This window comes from Globicephala melas, chromosome 3, assembly GCF_963455315.2.
Source record: "Globicephala melas chromosome 3, mGloMel1.2, whole genome shotgun sequence".
NCBI lineage: Eukaryota > Metazoa > Chordata > Mammalia > Artiodactyla > Delphinidae > Globicephala > Globicephala melas.
Window position 1 is genome coordinate 63,497,414 of NC_083316.1, and position 17,984 is coordinate 63,515,397.

Below are 17,984 nucleotides of genomic sequence, written 5' to 3' on the forward strand. Positions count from 1 at the left end.
ATTTTATTTTATTTTTGGCTGCTCTGGTCTTTGCTGCTGCACACAGGCTTTCTCTAGTTGCGACCAGCAGGGGCCACTCTTTGTTGCAGTGCACGGGCTTCTCAGTGCAGTGGGTTCTCGTGCTGTGGAGCATGGGCTCCAGGCACATGGGCTTCAGTAGTTGTGGTACAAAGGCCCAGTAGTTGTGGCTCGCAGGCTCTAGAGCACAGGCTCAGTAGTTGTGGCACATGGGCTTACCTGCTCCACGGCATGTGGGATCTTCCCGGACCAGGGCTCGAACCCATGTCCTGTGCATTGGCAGGCAGATTCTTAACCACTGCGCCACCAGGGAAGCCCTGTTTTGTTCTTTTTTATGGCTGGGTAGTATTCCATTGTATACATGTACCACATCTTTATCCATTCGTCTGTCAATGGACATTTAGGTTGTTTCCATGTCTTGGCTATTGTGAATAGTGCTGCTATGAACATAGGTGTGCATGTATCTTTTTGAGTTATAGTTTTGTCTGGGTATATGCCCAGGAGTGGGATTGCTGGATCATGTAGTAATTCTGTTCTTAGTTTTCTGAGGAACCTCCATACTGCTGCACCAACTTATATTCCCACCAACAGTGTAAGAGGGTTCCCTTTTCTCTATACCCTCTCCAGCACTTGTTATCTGTAGACTTTTAATGATGGCCATTCTGACTGGTGTGAGGTGGTACCTCATTGTAGTTTTGATTTGCATTTCTCTAATAATTAGTAGCATTGAGCATCTTTTCATGTAAGTACTGGCAATCTGTATGTCTTCTTTGGAGAAATGTCTATTAACGTCTTCTGCCCATTTTTTGATTGGGTTGTTCATTGTTTTGTTGTTGAGTTGTATGAGCTTTTTGTATATTTTGGATATTAAGCCCTTGTCAGTCGCATCATTTGCAAATATTTTCTCCCATTCCGTGGGTTGTCTTTTCACTTTTTTGTTATGGTTTCCTTTGCTGTGCAAAACAGTTAGAGGGGTTTTAAGCCAGGCAGTTCTACTCCAGAAGGTTACAGTATCTTTTACATAAACATAAGTAGTCACATCAGACAGTTTTGGTAATACATTCTTTTTTCAGTTTAAATTTTTTCCTGATTGTAAACATAATACGTGCTCATTATAGAACATTTATACAGTAAAGTATATTGAAATAGGAAAACAATACATAGTGCCCATATTCAGAGGTACCATTAGTTAACTTTTTGGTATATTTTCTGACAATCCTGACTTTTAAGAAAATATAGGGAATTCCCTGGTGGTCCAGTGATTAGGACTCTGCACTTCCCCTGCAGGAAGCCTGGGTTTGATCCCTGGTGGGGGAACTAAGATCCCATAAGCCGTGTGACATGGCCAAAAAAAAAAAAAACCATATAGTTAAGATTGTAGTATACATGCTACCATATACTGTCTTCTCATTTTTGTTCTTCTCCCACTTTGTTTTTAAACATACAAACTAGTTTTTTAGAGCATTAGTTTTTAGTGGCATAGAACAACACAAATTTATTATCTTATAATTCAGGCGGCCCGAAGTCTGAAATGGGTCTAGCTAAAAATCAGTGTCAGCATGGCTGCATTCCTTCTAGAGGCTCTAGGGGAGAATCAGTGTCCTTGCCTTTTACTATCCTCTAGAGACTGCTTGAATTCCTTGGCTCATGGTCTCATCCTCCATTTTCAAAGCCAGCAGTTGCTGGTCATGTCTTTCTCACATTGCATCACACCGACACTGACTCTCCTGCCTTCCCTTTCACTGACAAGGATCTTATAAGATGTTTAATGTGATTAAATTAGGCTCACCTGGATAATCCAAGATCAGCGTCAACTGATTAGCAACTTTAATTGCACATGTAACTTTATTTCGCCCTTGCTGTGTAACAACATATTCACAGTTCACAGATTAGGATATAGACATCATTGTGGGGGGAGGGATCATTATTCTTCCTACTGCAGTACCTATACATACGGTTCTCCACCTTGCTTTTTTCTCGCTTAACATATCTTTGAGATTATTCTATATTACACATATGGATCTGCCTCATTCTTACTAATGGCTGCATTGTGTTCCATTGCATGGATATACCATAATTTATTTAGTGAATTCATTGTTGCTGAATATTTAGGTTATTTTCACTCTTTTGCTGTTACAAGCAATGCTGCAATAAATATCCTTATATCAAATGTGTCATTTCCTACATATTACAAACATATCTGTCAATGGGATAAGTTTATGAAAGTGGAATTTCTGGGTCAAAGGGAGGATGTATTTTTCTTTTTTTTTTTACTTTTTAAAAATCTTTATCGAGATATAATTTGTATACCATACAATTCACTCATTTCAGGCATAGAATTCATTGGTTTTTAGTATATTCAGAGCTGTGTAACCATCACCACTATCAATTTCAGAGCAATTTCATCACCACAGAAAGATGTAAAAATTAGGGGAGGTCACATATAGGAACTCTCTAGTTTTTGCTCAGTTTTTTCTATAAACCTGAAACTGCTCCCACTAAAAGTCTTAATTTTTAAAAATTACAAGTAATTTTGCCTTTCTCCTGGCCCTATTTTCAGAATAACAGTTTACTTAAAATAGTGATAATACCCTAGATTATAGGTAATTAGAGTCTGAAATTCTGTGTATATGAAAAGATATATACAGTTGTGGCTAAGTGTAAGGTACAGTTTCACCCATTAACTGGGCAAGGAGAACTTTTTGCTTCAAATGTTTTTAATTTCTGGAATCGTGGTATTTTATTATTAATCTGCAAGTTACCCTTATAAAAATTTTGAATCCAGTGTGTTTAGTTGGAAGGTGTCAAGGATACATCTAGCATGTGCTATTAACTAACATTTAGTTTTTTTATGGTAACATGCATGATTACCATTTCTGTGAGATTTTTGGCATATCTCAAAAACTTCATGTTTAACAGCCACATCAATTACATATTTTATCATGAGGATATACTGTGATTTACTTTTTCCCATTGTTGGACATTTCCGTTTTAGCCAGTAGTTACTGTACCTTTTTAAGATGCCTAAGTTAAACATGTAAAAAATGATGGCCATGTATTTTCATCTGAGTCTGAAAGGTCTGTGACTCTCTTGCTTATGCTGAAAAGGGGCATGTGTTTTGTATAGGAGACTGCTTGGATAGTGGATGCTACAGCTAACTGTTTAGTTTCTTTATTCTGTAGCCCAATATGCAGAGTGGTTACTGAGTTCCATGCATGTTACTTAGAAGTTATTTTCATATGCCCCTCCATTCTCTTATCAAATTTTACTTTCTCTCAATGTCTTATCATCAGTTTGTGATGGCCATTTTTAGGTTTTTAACTGTTGTTAGGTGGAATTAATAAACAAATAATTAAATGGAAGATATAATCTCATGCATAGGGAATTTGCAGCCATTTGGTAGCCACTTAAATGTTTAAACCAGTGAACAAGAATTGGCGGGGTAAGATTATAGATACCTCTTTCACTGTTTTTCAGTCTTTTATCCTTCTTATATTGCGATATGGCATAATATGGAGTAGAACTGATTCAAGTATTTTAGTCTTGGTTAACTCACATTTTAATGCCTAATTAAGAAAAAAATCTGGTCTGCCAAAAAAACTAGTCGATAGTTATGGGAATTACATATATTTGTACATGCTAGATAAATCTATAAATACTAACTCAGAATTTACTTAGTCACTCATGTAAGTGTTGTTGACATTTATAATTTGAAGGTGAATATGCTTAAATGTGTAATTTAAGATTCTAAATGGTTAATATAAATATAGAATGGAGCCTCAGGTGGAGAAGACAATTAAGTTCTACAAAATTTAGAAGCTTTTTTTAACATAGAATTGGCTTTATATACACTTTGCTTATTTATGGGGCCAGGATTGGAGAAGATACCATGTGAAAATTCCTGCTTTAAAATATCTGCTTCTTACCAGTTTTTTTTTCTTCCTACATATTTCCTCACAGTTCTGAGGTTCAGACTATCCTATATGTTTACTAATTATTACTTACATCATAAATAGCCTATTTATATATAAATATATATTTTTATACTTGCCACATCTTCATACTTGTTCTTAATTTTTTAAAATCTTATATTTTCCCAGTTTTATTACTTTATTTTTCTCTATCAATATATGCTGTGCCCTTTTTTTATTAAAAAAATTTACCCTATAAAAACTTCTTTTTAATATAAATGCTGTTATTTTAGGATCTTGGAGTGAAAACATACTGGAATATTTTCTCAGAAATAACCAGATCACAACAGAAGATGGCGCCCAGATCATCTGGTATCATGCGGCTAACCACAAGGTGCAAGTGAATGAGGCACTGAGAAGTAAGTCATTAGTTACTTGTATTTACATTAGATTATAGATGAAGTCAACTGTTTTTAAAAAAAATATCTGGTCATATTTGCAGGTGCCAGAGACTTAGATGATTCAAGTGTAAATTCTTGGCTAACATAAACATTTTTGTAAAAGATCTCATTTTATTTACAAAATGAACAAGTTTCCATAATGGAAGAATTTTCTCATTTTCCAGAAGTGATTTACCGTTTCTATGCCTTATTTAAAACTCTCATATGTTATTACATTTGCTTATATATTGTAGTGATTTAGGTAAAATTTTTAAGGTCAGGTTGTATGTCGTACATACATATTTTTGTGTCTTTCACAGTGTACTAAGGAGAAGCTCAATAAATAGTTGTTGGATGAAGTCATTGAATACTAATTTATAATGCCTTGGGCAATATTTATGCCTAGGCTAGAAACCAAGCCTTTTGGTTTACTAGCTCCATCTGTAATCAGATGATTACTGTAGCAGTTTAGTTAGCCTTTTGCTATGAAAAGGCTAACTAAACTGTTGGCTGCAGCAGCTTAGGAGAATGAAAGCAAATCACCAGAGGGATAGGGCACCCCTTGAAGTGCCCTGTTCCAACAGGAAGAATCCCTTGTAACCTTGTGTTTTATTGTAAAAATTTACACATTTTTTGCATCTTAGTTATGTACTGGATAATGTATCTAAATATGTATTTCTTTTATTGTAAAGATACTCTTTTAAATTGCTTTTCTTTGTTCCTCAAAGGGAAGAACCTTGTCTTCTAATATCCCTAATACCTAAAACAGTGCCTACCACATAGTAACCAAACAGTGATTATTTAATAAATAAATTTTAGCAAAAGCAATGCTTCAGGAAGATGTTGATTAGTGGCTGCCTGGAGCTGATAGGAATAGGGACTAGAGAGTAAATGCTAATGGGTACAGCGTTTCTTTCTGGGGTGACAGAATTTTTCTGGAATTAGCTGGTGGTGGTGATGGTTGCACAACTTTCTGAATATTTTGCAAACCATTGAATGGTACACTTTATTTTATTTATTTATTTATTTGTTTGCATTGGGTCTTAATTGCTGCACATGAGCTTTCTCTAGTTGCAGACTTTCTCATTATGGTGGCTTCTCTTGTTGCGGATCACGGGCTCTAGGCACGTGGGCCTCAGTAGTTGTGGCTCACGGGCTCTAGAGCACAGGCTCAGTAGTTGTGGCGCACGGGCATAGTTGCTTCGTGGCATGTGGGGTCTTCCCAGACCAGGGCTCGAACCCGTGTCCGCTGCATTGGCAGGCGGATTCTTAACCACTATGCCACCAGGGAAGCCCTGAATGGTACACTTTAAAAGGATGATGTTATAGTATGTGAATTATGTATAAATTTTTTTAAATGGATAAAAGATAGGAATAATACAGCTGTCATGTACAGACAATATGGTTGCATATATAGTAAATCAAAAAGATTCTACAGATAAATGATTATAATTCATAGGTTAATTTAGACAATCTGTCTTTTTTGACAGTATAAAATCAGAACAAAATAAATTTTATTTCTATATAACAACTAAAAATTTGGAAAAAATCTTAAAAATTTACAATTTGTAATAGTAAATGCGGAAGCCTCATCCCTAGAAATAATTTAATTAACTATGGATCATTTACTTTTAGCCAAGTTTTAAAAATGACTTATGGCAAGTCATCTCCAGTTGCTGGAAGTCTGGTGTTGATCTGGGAATTTTTTATAGGTTACTTAGTTTTCAGATAATATCCTCTTTACCTTCTCTTAGGCAACAAGAGCCCCAAGTTTTATAGTTTGGGGGATGTTTTTCATCCAGTCCCTTTTCTCAGCTCTGGCTAGTCTTGCAATTTCTTTCTAGTCCAAAGGAAAGAAAACAGATTCCTGGAGACATGTATTTCATTGGTTTATCTTATTTCTCCCAGAATACTTAAATTTAGTACAACTGTTATTAATGAAGCTGTTTCTATTTTGATTAACATGTGATACTGGATTTTCAACAATGTCTATGTTTTAAAAAAACAAAGTACAGGAGGAACAATGTAAGAGTGTCATTTGGTGTTGCATTGTCAACACATCCGACCTCAGAATAGTCAAAATTGTTTAAAAAAGTTATTACATATAATGTAATTTTTTTTGTTATAACATTGCTGCATGTAGATTTTTAAAAAATATATATTAAAAGAAATGCTGGTTAAAAAATTGAAATCATCAAGTCTTTTTGAGAATAAAAAATGTAGTTTTTAAAAAAAGGCTTTGTAACATATTTAGGAAAAGTGTGACTATAGTCATCAACTAAATGTATTAAAAAATATAATAAATTGCTGCATTAGAGCATGTAAACAGTATAGGCAAGATAGATAAATTTAACTTCATTTCTATAAACATATTTCTTTGAGTTTTGTTTTGAGTGTGAGTAGCAACTATTTGGGATTTTCTTGTGCAGAAAATCTGAAAAAACAAAGCTGTTTTCTACTGTCTGGCTCTTGTCACAAGCTGGGGCTCCTGTGGTTGGAGTGATAATCTTGATGTGCAGACTTCCTCATCTGGCTCTCCCTGAGTTGGGAAATATGGTGACCAGGCAGTCTCCCAAAGGAGAAGCATTCCCTGACCTTCAAAAGGCTTCTGCCCAAGGACCAGGGGTGGGAGAATAGGGAGAGAGGCTGGACAGCTCACAAACATGTCTCCAGGCCAGGCCTCCCTCTCTTCTGTATTAGTCTATCCAACTGCTTAGTTGGTGTTTTCACTTAGAGAGTTCTCATGCATCACAAATTTAAATTATTCAAAATGAAATTCTTAATTATGTCTACTAACCTGTACTTCCTATGATCTTTGCTATCTCAGTAAATGGCACCATAATCCACATAGATTCTTTTGTTTGTTTGTTTGTTTGTTTTTGGCCACACCACGCATCTCGTGGGATCTTAGTTCCTTGGCCAGGGCCCACGGCAGTGAAAGTGCCAAGTCCTGACCACTGGAATGCCAGGGAATTCCCCGTGTATTCTTAAGCCAGAAATCTGGGAATCATCTATTCTATGTTTTCTTTATTTCTTGCATCTGCTCTATTATCCAGACATTATAATTCTATTCCAAAATATATTTTGAATTAGTCCACATCTGTCCATCTCTGTTGTCATCATCCTAGTTCAAGCCACCATGATCTCTTACCCCTACTGCTTAGCTTCCATTCTTATTCTTAAAAGAGACCTTCAGGAACATAATTTACATGGTACCTGAGACTCCTTGTCACTGCCATTTAGTGATTTTTTTTTCTATTCATGGGAAATGAATGGAGTTAATAGAGACACTGACTATTACTGTTAAGGAATTCCAAGGCCTATATGCTCCTTTACAACTGCATTGATAGAGAAGATGGAATGCCTACATATATTGTGCTAAGTACCACTTTATTGAGAAGTCATGTTTGCTTAATTTTTATGAAATTAGACAGAAGCTTGACCTATTGCATCTCAAATATAACTCTGTTTAACTTTTTTTGAGAAACTGCAAGCTTTTCTGAAGCAGCGGCACCTTCTTACATTCCCACCAACAGACTGGATGAGGTTTCTAATCTCCCCATGTCCTTGTCAACACTTGTTATTGTCTTTTTCATTATAGTCTTCCTAGTACTTGTGAATTGGTATCTCATTGTAGTTTAGATTTGCATTTCCCTGAAGGTTAATGACGTTGAGCATCTCTTCATACGCTTATTGGAAAATGACTTATATATGCAGCTGGGTAGCTTTTTCAGCCTATTTCCTGCCAATAGAAATTTGAGAGTTCATAGGCTTCTTTTCGTTTTGAACTGTCTCTCTCTTTTTTTTTTTTTCAGGTCCAAGTGGATACAGCTCTATTAAAAATGTACTAGTCTTTCTATATATCAAATTATAAACCATCCCTTTAATCAAAAACCTTATTGCTGGATCTCTTTGGGGTAGGCCTCTCTCTACTTGGTCTGCTAGTTAGGGTGCTATGGGATAACACCCTTAAGATTCTATAATGTTCTTTTGTCTAGCTATGTGGCATCATCTTTCTGAAGTCTTAATAAAGGGTCTTGTAGCTGTATCCTTGGTTTGGTCTTGATCCCGAGGCCGTGGTTTACTAACAGCATCCTGGATTTGACTTTTGACCTGAGGCGTTCTCCTACTTTGAGAATCTCCTGCCAGCTGGAAAGAATGGTTTTATTTTCTAACTCAGCACAAGTCCTGAGTTGGAAATATTTCCTCTCTATGCTGCTTAAAATGTAAATAGTTAATTATTTAACTCAGCTCTTTCTTCCCATTCTTTATCATAGGAGCTAAAAGAAACTCCGTTGGCATTTTCAACATTCTGCCTGGAAACCTCCTTAGCCAAATCCACAAATTGACTAGGCACCCTCTCTATCTTCCACCAGTTGCTACAAGTGCCAACGTGATCAAAAGTTTCACCACTACGTGAAAAGAATTTCCTCACTGCTCTTCTAACTTGCTTTAACAGTGCCTTTCTAGAATCTGCTGGATCCCAAAACCAGTGTCACAGGTTTCAGGTTTTTGTTATGGCAGGGCCCCACTTCCAGGTAGCTATTTCTGTTTGTTTTCTGTTGCTGTGTAATAAACTACCCCCAAAACTTTGTGGCTTAAAATGACAGTCATTTATCATTTTTCATGATTTTGTGGGTCAGCTAGTGGTTCTTCTGTTCCATGTGGTATAGATTGGGAGCACTCATGTTGCTGCATTTGGCTGGGAGCTCAGCTGGGCCTAGAAATTCTAAAATGGCCTCACTCACATGTCAGAGACCTTCATGCTGTCTGTCGGGCAGGAGGTCTTAGTTTTCTTCCATGAGGCTTCTCTCTCTCCATGTGGTTTCTGAGTCTTCAGTAGTCTTACCTGAACTTCTTTACATGGTAGCTGGCTTTCAAGAGGATGAAAGCAGAAGCTGCCAGGCCTTTTAAGGGCTTGGCTTAGAACTGAGAGTTTTACTTCCACTACCTTCCACTGGTCAAAGCAAGTCACAAAACCGGCCCAGACTCAAGGGGAGGAGAAAGAGATGAGGAGAGAGGCACATACATATCGGAGGAATTGTTGTCAGCCATCTTTGGAGTTAGTCTATCAGAGCCTGCTAAGCACACTCACACTAAGTGACTGGTAAAGCTCTTTACCCATTCCAGGGATGTGTGCTTTTAAATAGTAGCCAAGCTTTAGGTCAAGGAACTGAATCTATAACATACAATTTCAAACATAAACATCTGTAGTTTCTAATTTGAGGAGTGAGAAGATAAAAGTACTATTTTTGTTCTCAGAAGAGTCAACAAATACTTATTAAGCCTCCCTTTGTATTCTCACTTTGCCATATACTGGGAAGAAATTAAATATTAGGACAACAGCTTGAGTGTGACCTAGGCAAAGGTATTGCACTCCTCACTGCCTGTTTGCTCACGTGTAACAAATAAGTGCAACATGTAAGGCTTGACATAGTACCTGGCACCTAGTCTTTTACTCAGGAAATTTTATTTTCTTTCCTTCCTTTTATCTTCCTCAAAAGGATACTGAAGGGCTTCCCTGGTGGCGCAGTGGTTGAGAGTCCACCTGCAGATGCAGGGGACACGGGTTCGTGCCCCGGTCCGGGAAGATCCCACATGCCGTGGAGCGGCTGGGCCTGTGAGCCATGGCCACTGAGCCTGCGCGTCTGGGGCCTGTGCTCCGCAACGGGAGAGGCCACGACAGTGAGAGGCCCGCGTACCGCAAAAAAAAAAATAAAATAAAAGGATACTGAATATGCCATCTCTTACAGTCCCTATTTTATTAGCATTAATGTAAGTTCTTTTATCTGGACAGGTACTGCTCATATGATAGAGGCTGATGTCATTTTTCCAAGTGCTGGATCAGAACATGGCCAACCAATCATGGCTCATCCTCCTGAAACAAACAGTGATAATACTTTACAGGAATGGCTGGCTGAAGTTATAAAAAGCAATAAAGGCATCAAACTGGATTTTAAGAGGTATTTGTACAAACATGTTCAGTCTCCTAGTTGTTATAGAATAACAATATGGAAAAAAAATCAGTAACTTCATATATCTGTGCCTGACTAAATAACTTTATACTTTATCTAAACTGAAAATGGAATTGCAAGCTAATATGTTTCAGGAATGGACCAAAGACACACTGAGTTGTTTGCTAAAATTGTTTCTTGGGAACCCTTTAAGGCTAAAATTAAGTTAATTTTTATATAGGAAGTTATCCTAAGTGACCATTGTAATAGTAGAACGGTAAATTTAAAATACCACTTTCATTAAAAAGTAGTTCGAGAGAGAGATTTGGCAGTAGTTGGGGTAGTTAGTGCGTTTCCTACTTGATTTGTGTTATTATATTTTTGGAAGGGGAATTATCTAGAATTCTTTAATAATTGAAAAGTTTCTTTAAAATAATATTTTGGAAACATTGATAATGAAGAGAGCAAGATTAAGTGTTGTTTCCTTCCCTGTGGCTATCACGGAAAATTTTACTTCTGTGGTATTTTCGCAGTATAAAAATTAGAGGGAAAGCCAGGAATTTATTGTGACACCATAAAAGCTCACCATAAGGCCCATGAAGGCAACTGCTATGAAAATCTAGGATGTGTGGTAATCCTGCCTTATCTTTGAACAATATTTTTAAATTAAATTATCTCAAGAAATTAATAAGGATTTGGAGCTCTTACTCACAGGGTTTTTAAGATTACTCTAATCAGTTGTTGCGGGCCTGAGTGTACCAGTCAACCTCTTTACACTGTTGGTGAATGAAAGCTGTTTCAAGATCTTAAAGCTTTTAGAGGAGTGAACGGTCCAACTCCATTTTCTTGACAAAGAAACTTAGTCCTAGAGAGGTTAAGTGACAATAGCTAAGCTTGAGAGCTGAGCTAGGACCAGATCCCAGGTTTCCTGGAGCCAGTCCAGTGTTCTCTGTACTGTGAAATAAAGCATTTAATCATTAGTGCTTGGTGAGCTGAATTTTAGAGCTCCTTGTCTTTCCATGTGCTCAGTTTTTTTTTTTTTTTTGATGTTTACTATTGCCCGTAGACTTGCTCTCTGTAATATATTCTTTTTTTAAAAAAATTTATTTATTTTATTTATTTTTGACTGTGTTGGGCCTTTGTTGCTGCACACATACTTTCTCTAGTTGTGGCGAGCAGGGGCCACTCTTCCCTGCAGTGCATGGGCTTCTCATTGCGGTGGCTTCTCTTGTTGCAGAGCATTGGCTCTAGGTACTCGGGCTTCAGTAGTTGCAGCACGTGGGCTCAATAGTTGTGGTGCATGGGCTTAGTTGCTCCGCAGCATGTGGGATCTTCCTGGACCAGGGCTCAAACCCATGTCCCCTGCATTGGCAGATGGATTCCCAACCACTGCGCCACCAGCGAAGCCCCTGTAATATATTCTTTGGCTCCTCACCAGTCAGACCAGCTCCTTCATTCCTAAATGCTAGCAGCTACCACTGAAAGGCTGTGCCATTAAAAAAGAGTTTTGGTCATAACATATTTGAAGGGGAATGAATTTAACTAACAATTATATAAGCACTTACTGTGTGTCAGACACTGTTCTAAGAGCATTAAATGTGTAAATTCATTTAGTCTTCATAACAATCCTAAGAAGTAGGTTATTCCTATTCTCATTTTCCAGATGAAGGAACAGAGGCAGAGAGGGGTAAGTAGCCTGCTTGTGGTCACGTAATTGGTAGGAGAGCTGCCAGCCTGGCTGAAGAGTTCACATTCTGAACCGGAACTCTGCACTACGTCTGTAAGAGTAGCTGAATGACCTAATAGTCAAATTTTAATAGTTCTTGTTTTGTGCCTCTGAGTTATTTTGTTTGTATACACACAATAACTAAGTAATACACGATGATTTAAAATTTTTATCTGGAATTTTACCTTAGAATGTAATTTTAAATGGTTTATTATCATTTTAAGTATGATTTTTATTTTGTTAGCCCCAATTTCTAAACGAAGTTAATAGGAAAATAGGTACTGAGAAGTTTGACTTACCAAGTAACTTTTTAGAAAAAAAATCTATCCTATAAGAGCTAAGTTTATATCTTCCCTGGAATTTCCTAAATAAGTACTACCAAAAAGAAATTTTAGGTAGTATACTGATCAGGACCCTCCTCTTCAAATGATCATTTTGGCAAACCTTTTGTCAGTTCTTTATGGGAAACTTAATACTAATACATGTAAGGATTGAGAATGATATCCACGGATATTTTAAATTAGAATTACATGGAATTTATAGATTAGTTGGGAACGAAGTGTAATTTTGCAATATTTATAATATTGAGTCTTCCAGGCTAGGAACATAGTATGTTATTCTTCGTAGTAAGCATTGTATCTTGCTCTTGGGCAAAGTTCATCCTCAGTCTTTTTTTTTTTTCCCAAAAATGTTATGGCTTTTCCTCCATATGTACTCTTCCAGAGGAATTTTATTAATTATTTTGTAAAGCTCCAGAAAATTAAAACTACAACAAAAGGTTGATTTCTTCTTAGTAAAGTTTTGTGGTTTTCTTCATATAGGTTTTGTTTTTCTTATTTAAGTTTCTGGTAAGGGAAAATGACATTACTATAGTCTATATTAGTGATAATTAAAATATTTACATATAAAACAGAATATGTACATTAAATTCTTATTTCATTATGTTCTGTGTCTTAGCTCTGTATGTCTAACTGTGCAGTGTTTTGCATGTAGTAGACACTTAATACATGCTGGTGGAATTTCAGTTTGGGAGAGAACATGCTGAGACTAGATATTATCAGATGGCGAACCATTGTTAAACAGCCTGATGTCAGCTTACTAAATTGAGAAAGCATAAGAAGCTTCCTCCTAAACGTAAACTGGAAATTAGTGTTTAATCCAACCTCCACAGACACCAGATTTCTTAAGAAATAAGAATACTTTCTGGAAAAGGAGAGGAGACATGCGTGGATTAGTTCAAGGTTACCTCCCACTCCACCCATGAAGAGCAGAGCCCCGCAGGGACTTGGCTGCTGCTGTGGGACTTGCAGTCAAACAAGCTTTAGAGTAATAGATACAAGTTGTTTGCTACTAAAAATGGGGGAATTTTGTAGGAAGTACAGCTGGCCAGATCTCAGAATTGTGGTTTTTAACACGGCATTGATACCATTCAAGGCAGAAAGCATTTGAGACAGAGAAATGACAGCATCTAAACTAGAGTCTGTAAGGTCTAGCATTAGAGTTTATCAATCCACTAAAATCTAGGGCCTCCATTTCAGGGGCATAAGAGTGAGAAAAAAAGCAGTTTATTACATGGGAGCAGAGTGAAAGAGGGGCTGGTTTCCTCTGGTTTTAGTGAACAGTATCCTTGCTCACTAATAAATATGACCCTATAAATAATGAAGTTATCAGTTTCTGCTCTTAAAGTAGGAGGCCCAAAAGGAGTGAGGTGAATAGTGGTAGAAGCATAGGCAGAAGGACTCCAATCCATTAAGAAGAAAAATGGAAAGGTGAGGAAAGGTGCTGAATGTTCTCGCTTCCAGTATCCGTCTCCCAGATTCTTAGCCTCCCATCGCTGTATTCACTAAAAGCTAATTTTCTTAGAAATGAACATAGGCCTTAAAGGTTCACAAGACATTCAGAATTATAAGTAGCGTAGCTTTCCAATAAAGTTTGTGTGTGTATTTTTAATCAGTAAAAATTATGTAGGCTGATTAAAATCTTATTGTTTCAAGATATATGTGTCCGTTAGAAAAGATGTAGGGAAGTAAAAAGACTGAAGCTGCTTTTTAGTTTAAAAGTAACTAAAATATAGTTGTCTCTTGTTTCCAGGAAAGGTGTTTACAATAAAGGAAAAAATGAAGTTTATAAAAGCTTTAAGGAAATGTTATAATTTTACACTTGGCAATCATTTTTAGAAATGTGTTTATGTGTCCAGACTCACACAAGTATGCATGAAGGAAAAGAAGCCCTTTTCTCCAAGGTCATGAGCCAGTATTAGAGACGTGGGGCCTGAGTGCACTTTGGGTATTTTCATAAACTTGAATTTGCAGGTTATGAGTGTATTTAATTTTTAAATCTTATTTATACATTCTCTGATGAGTGAATGTTTGTGTCTTTTCATAAATTGTTTTTATACTGAGTGATCCTAATACAGAGTTTTGAAACCTCTGTCTACATGTAGTGTCATTATTCATACATTTATAGACCCTTTTAGGTACCTTCATGAATAGTAAGTATAAATCAACATTTTAAGATATGGCACATGTTAGCTTTCCCCTCTAGTGCTATCTGCTCTGTGATTTTGTTTAATTCAGGCATTATGGTATTATACTTTTATTATGAATTTGACAATGTTAAAGCCAGCAGTCTAAAAGAACTTTTTACTTTTACTTTAGGAATATATCTCATTGACAACAAATTGTTTTTAGTCTGGCAGCTGTAGAACCATCCATGATGCTCTTGGAAAATGTGAAGAGGCATCTGAAGCGTCCAGTATGGATTAATGCTGATATTCTTCCTGGTCCAAATGGAAATAGCAGAGTAGTGGATGCAAAACCTTTTATAGACACTGTGACATCCTTCTTTCCAGATGTGACATTTTCCCTAGGTTGGACAACAGGATGGCATCCTGAGAAAGTCAATGAAGGTGATAATTTTCTAAATGTATTCCTTTTTGGTCAAATTAAAATATACTCAAATATAAAAATAATACCTTTAATACAAAACCAAAAACACATTCTGCAAAATCTAAGAGCCTAATGGAGAAAAAGGTCTGGCCCTAAAGGTGTGTGTATGACTCTTCCTTCTGTTATTTCAGATAGATACTCATTCATAGGTGACATTCTGTCACCAAGCTTCCATGGAAAATGTTTATTTGCAAAGTCTAGAATAACCAAAGCTGCCTCTTTACATACACAAACGAATCCTGAATTGGTCTCTTTGAACTTGTATTCTATACTCTTTTCTTCTTTCCTTTTACTTTGGAGCAAACTCCCTATGTCAGACGAAAAATAGAGAAGTGGTAATTAAAACTTTTCAAGTAATGTGAGGTCAGAAGTTGGTGGGTGTACAGATGAACAGCACAAATTCTGTTCCCTGGACATTAGAAGGAGCTCCAAATGTAGGCTGCTGGAACCTTGGTGCCCTTAAGCTCTCTTTGGCTAGACAGGGGTATGTGAGGCCATGAGACTCTCCTCTAGGCTGAATTTCTTCTTTCCCTTTATGTACTCTTACAGATGGACCTGATATTCAGCTTCTTTCTCCTGGCTGAAACTTATTACGCTATTTGGATTCATCTTTCTATTTATTCATACATTCCTAGGTAGTGATTTTCCAGTAAACAGCCATTAAGCAAACAGATGCTCTGGGACACCTGAACACATGGTAAAAATAATTAACCAAGAAGTTATTTAGAGCCAGTGGAGATGTTAGCCTTTATCTTGTGTTCAGGGCATTCTTTTTACTTATTTGCTACTATTGTTTTTAGATGTAAAGTTTTAAAATCTAACATGAGATTAGAGTAACTGGTGAGTAGTGACATTTAGTTTATAACCCTCTGGACCAACAACTGATATGATTGAGAAAAAAATAATATGCTTTAAATTTGTTCTATTTTAATTTTCTAATCATTTTAATTTTTATTAGTTTCAGTAAAGAATATAGCATATAATTCAGAGTGTTTAAAGAAGGTAAACTAGAAACAATTTAATAGCCTCCATACTGATTCTAATCTTTTAGTCACGGTTTAGTCTAACTCTGGCTTTAATCTCAGGCTTGAGCCCAGTTAAACCATATCTGGGTCTTTTGTTTGTGTTGAATGTTTCCAGGCTGCTTTTCCTCCACTGGCCTCTGGTCGTTACCAACATGTGTTTTATCCTCCCTTACTTCTTCTGCTACAAAATTTAGAAAAGAGAGTTTATAAGTTTTTAAGTAATGTAAGTATAGCTTCTGTTAGCGACCCCTTTTTCTAATTAAAAAGATATAATTTTCCAGATTTTAAAGGAAAGCAGACCTTTCCCTTCTTTCATGAGGCATTTAGCTGCTAAACTAATGTATTCACATAGGCTTTTTGTAAATTGTTCCTTTACTGACCAGTACTTTTTACAACCTATGGATAGTTTTGATAGAGTGTAGGGGCTATTTTTAAAATATAGATTTTTTTCTGAAGCTGTTTATAAACAGGCAGATATGTTTTCCACAATGTCTAAACATGATTTAAAACATAAAACACATATATAAAAGTCAATTTTAACACTATTTCTATTTTAGATAAAATGTGTAAGTAATTTGGACTAGACCCCCACCCCCCCCAAAAATTGAAGTTAATTATTACTTAAACAGCTAGTAAATACTCTTTCTTTCTCTCGGAAAAGAAAACTTAACAACAAGCAGAAGATATAAGTTTATCGAGAATATTAATGATGCAGAGCCTTAGAATCTTTAAAGTAAATATAATGTCAGAATTTCCTTTTTTTTACTTGAGAGATTAATAAATTCCTTTCTAATGTTTTAATTTTTTGTTTATTGCTCTAGGTCACTTGTGACATTACCTAGATTTAATTTTTTATCTACATTTTCCACTCAAAATTTTTTCTTGCATTAAGTGGTATTTTAATTTCTCTGAATCCAAATGGAAATGTTTATGAATTACCTATGAATTTACCTATTCATATGTAATTGAGTTTTTTACTTAATTGACTTGTAGGACTTTGGTTAGAAAGGTTAAATATCTTTCTTTTCATTTCAGGTTACAGTTGGATAATGGTGAAAGAGATGGAATATATATGTAATGAACTAAATCAGCTTGTAACATTTCCTGTCAGAGCAGCATTAGTCAGGCAGTCTTGTTCTCAGTTACTTTGGCTGTTAAAGCAATCAAACAGGTACGTGTAAGTTTTACAATATAGTGTGTGCATGTGAGTGTGTATGAGAGACAGAAAGAAGATGAAAACTGATTATGTAAAGACAACGTGTGTGAGAGAAAGAGACAGAGAATGAACACTGATTCTGTAAGTGCTCGGACTTCCTCACTGGAATGACGATCCTTGATGAACCGCAACATCATGTCTTTCACCTCTGTTCCTCACAAAAGCTTTTGCACATAGTAGGTGCCCAGTAAATGTTTGTCATTTTTTTCATTATGTTATACATTCACAAAAAGTTATAAGTGGGTAAAATAATTTCCCTTTGAATTCTGTCATAATTCCAGAAGTCTTTCCCATATAAAAATTTTATTTATTTATTATTTTTTTTAATTTTTTTTTTGGCCACGTGGCTTGTGGGATCTTAGTTCCCTGACCAGGAATTGAACCTGGACCCTCAGCAGTGAAAGCACCAAGCCCTTACCACTGGACCTCCAGGGAATTCCCAAAATTTTCTTATTTTAATATGTAATAAAAATTGGTTGGACCATATGTTAAATATTATAAAGCTACAGATATTGAAATAGTTTTGATACTGTCTTTTCAGTAGACTAGTCAGTAGAACAGCAGGGAATGTCCAGAAGTAAACCCAACTCTATCATGGAACGTAGAACAGGAAAAATCTGGTATTTCAGATCATTGGAGCAAAAGTTCAATAACTTGTGTTGGGACAACAGGCCAACATTGTAGGAAAAACAAAGTTAACATCTTTCCTTAATCCTTCCTCCAAAATAAATTCCAGATGAATTAA

At 36.2% G+C, this 17,984-nt stretch overlaps 1 protein-coding gene across 3 annotated transcripts in view; it reads left to right on the forward strand.

Moving 5' to 3' along the window:
- FAM151B (family with sequence similarity 151 member B) overlaps positions 1-17,984 on the forward strand; it is a 33,209-nt gene that overhangs the window by 3,599 nt on the left and 11,626 nt on the right. For all 3 annotated transcript variants that reach the window (XR_004037231.2, XM_030846807.2, XM_060295952.2), the window contains exons 2-5: positions 4,224-4,349; positions 10,168-10,333; positions 14,741-14,958; positions 17,059-17,194. Coding sequence is in view for 2 of the 3 variants with exons in the window: in XM_030846807.2 (XP_030702667.1) it covers positions 4,224-4,349; positions 10,168-10,333; positions 14,741-14,958; positions 17,059-17,194 (646 nt within the window). In the remaining variant the exon portion in view is untranslated. The remainder of the gene's footprint in view (positions 1-4,223; positions 4,350-10,167; positions 10,334-14,740; positions 14,959-17,058; positions 17,195-17,984) is intronic.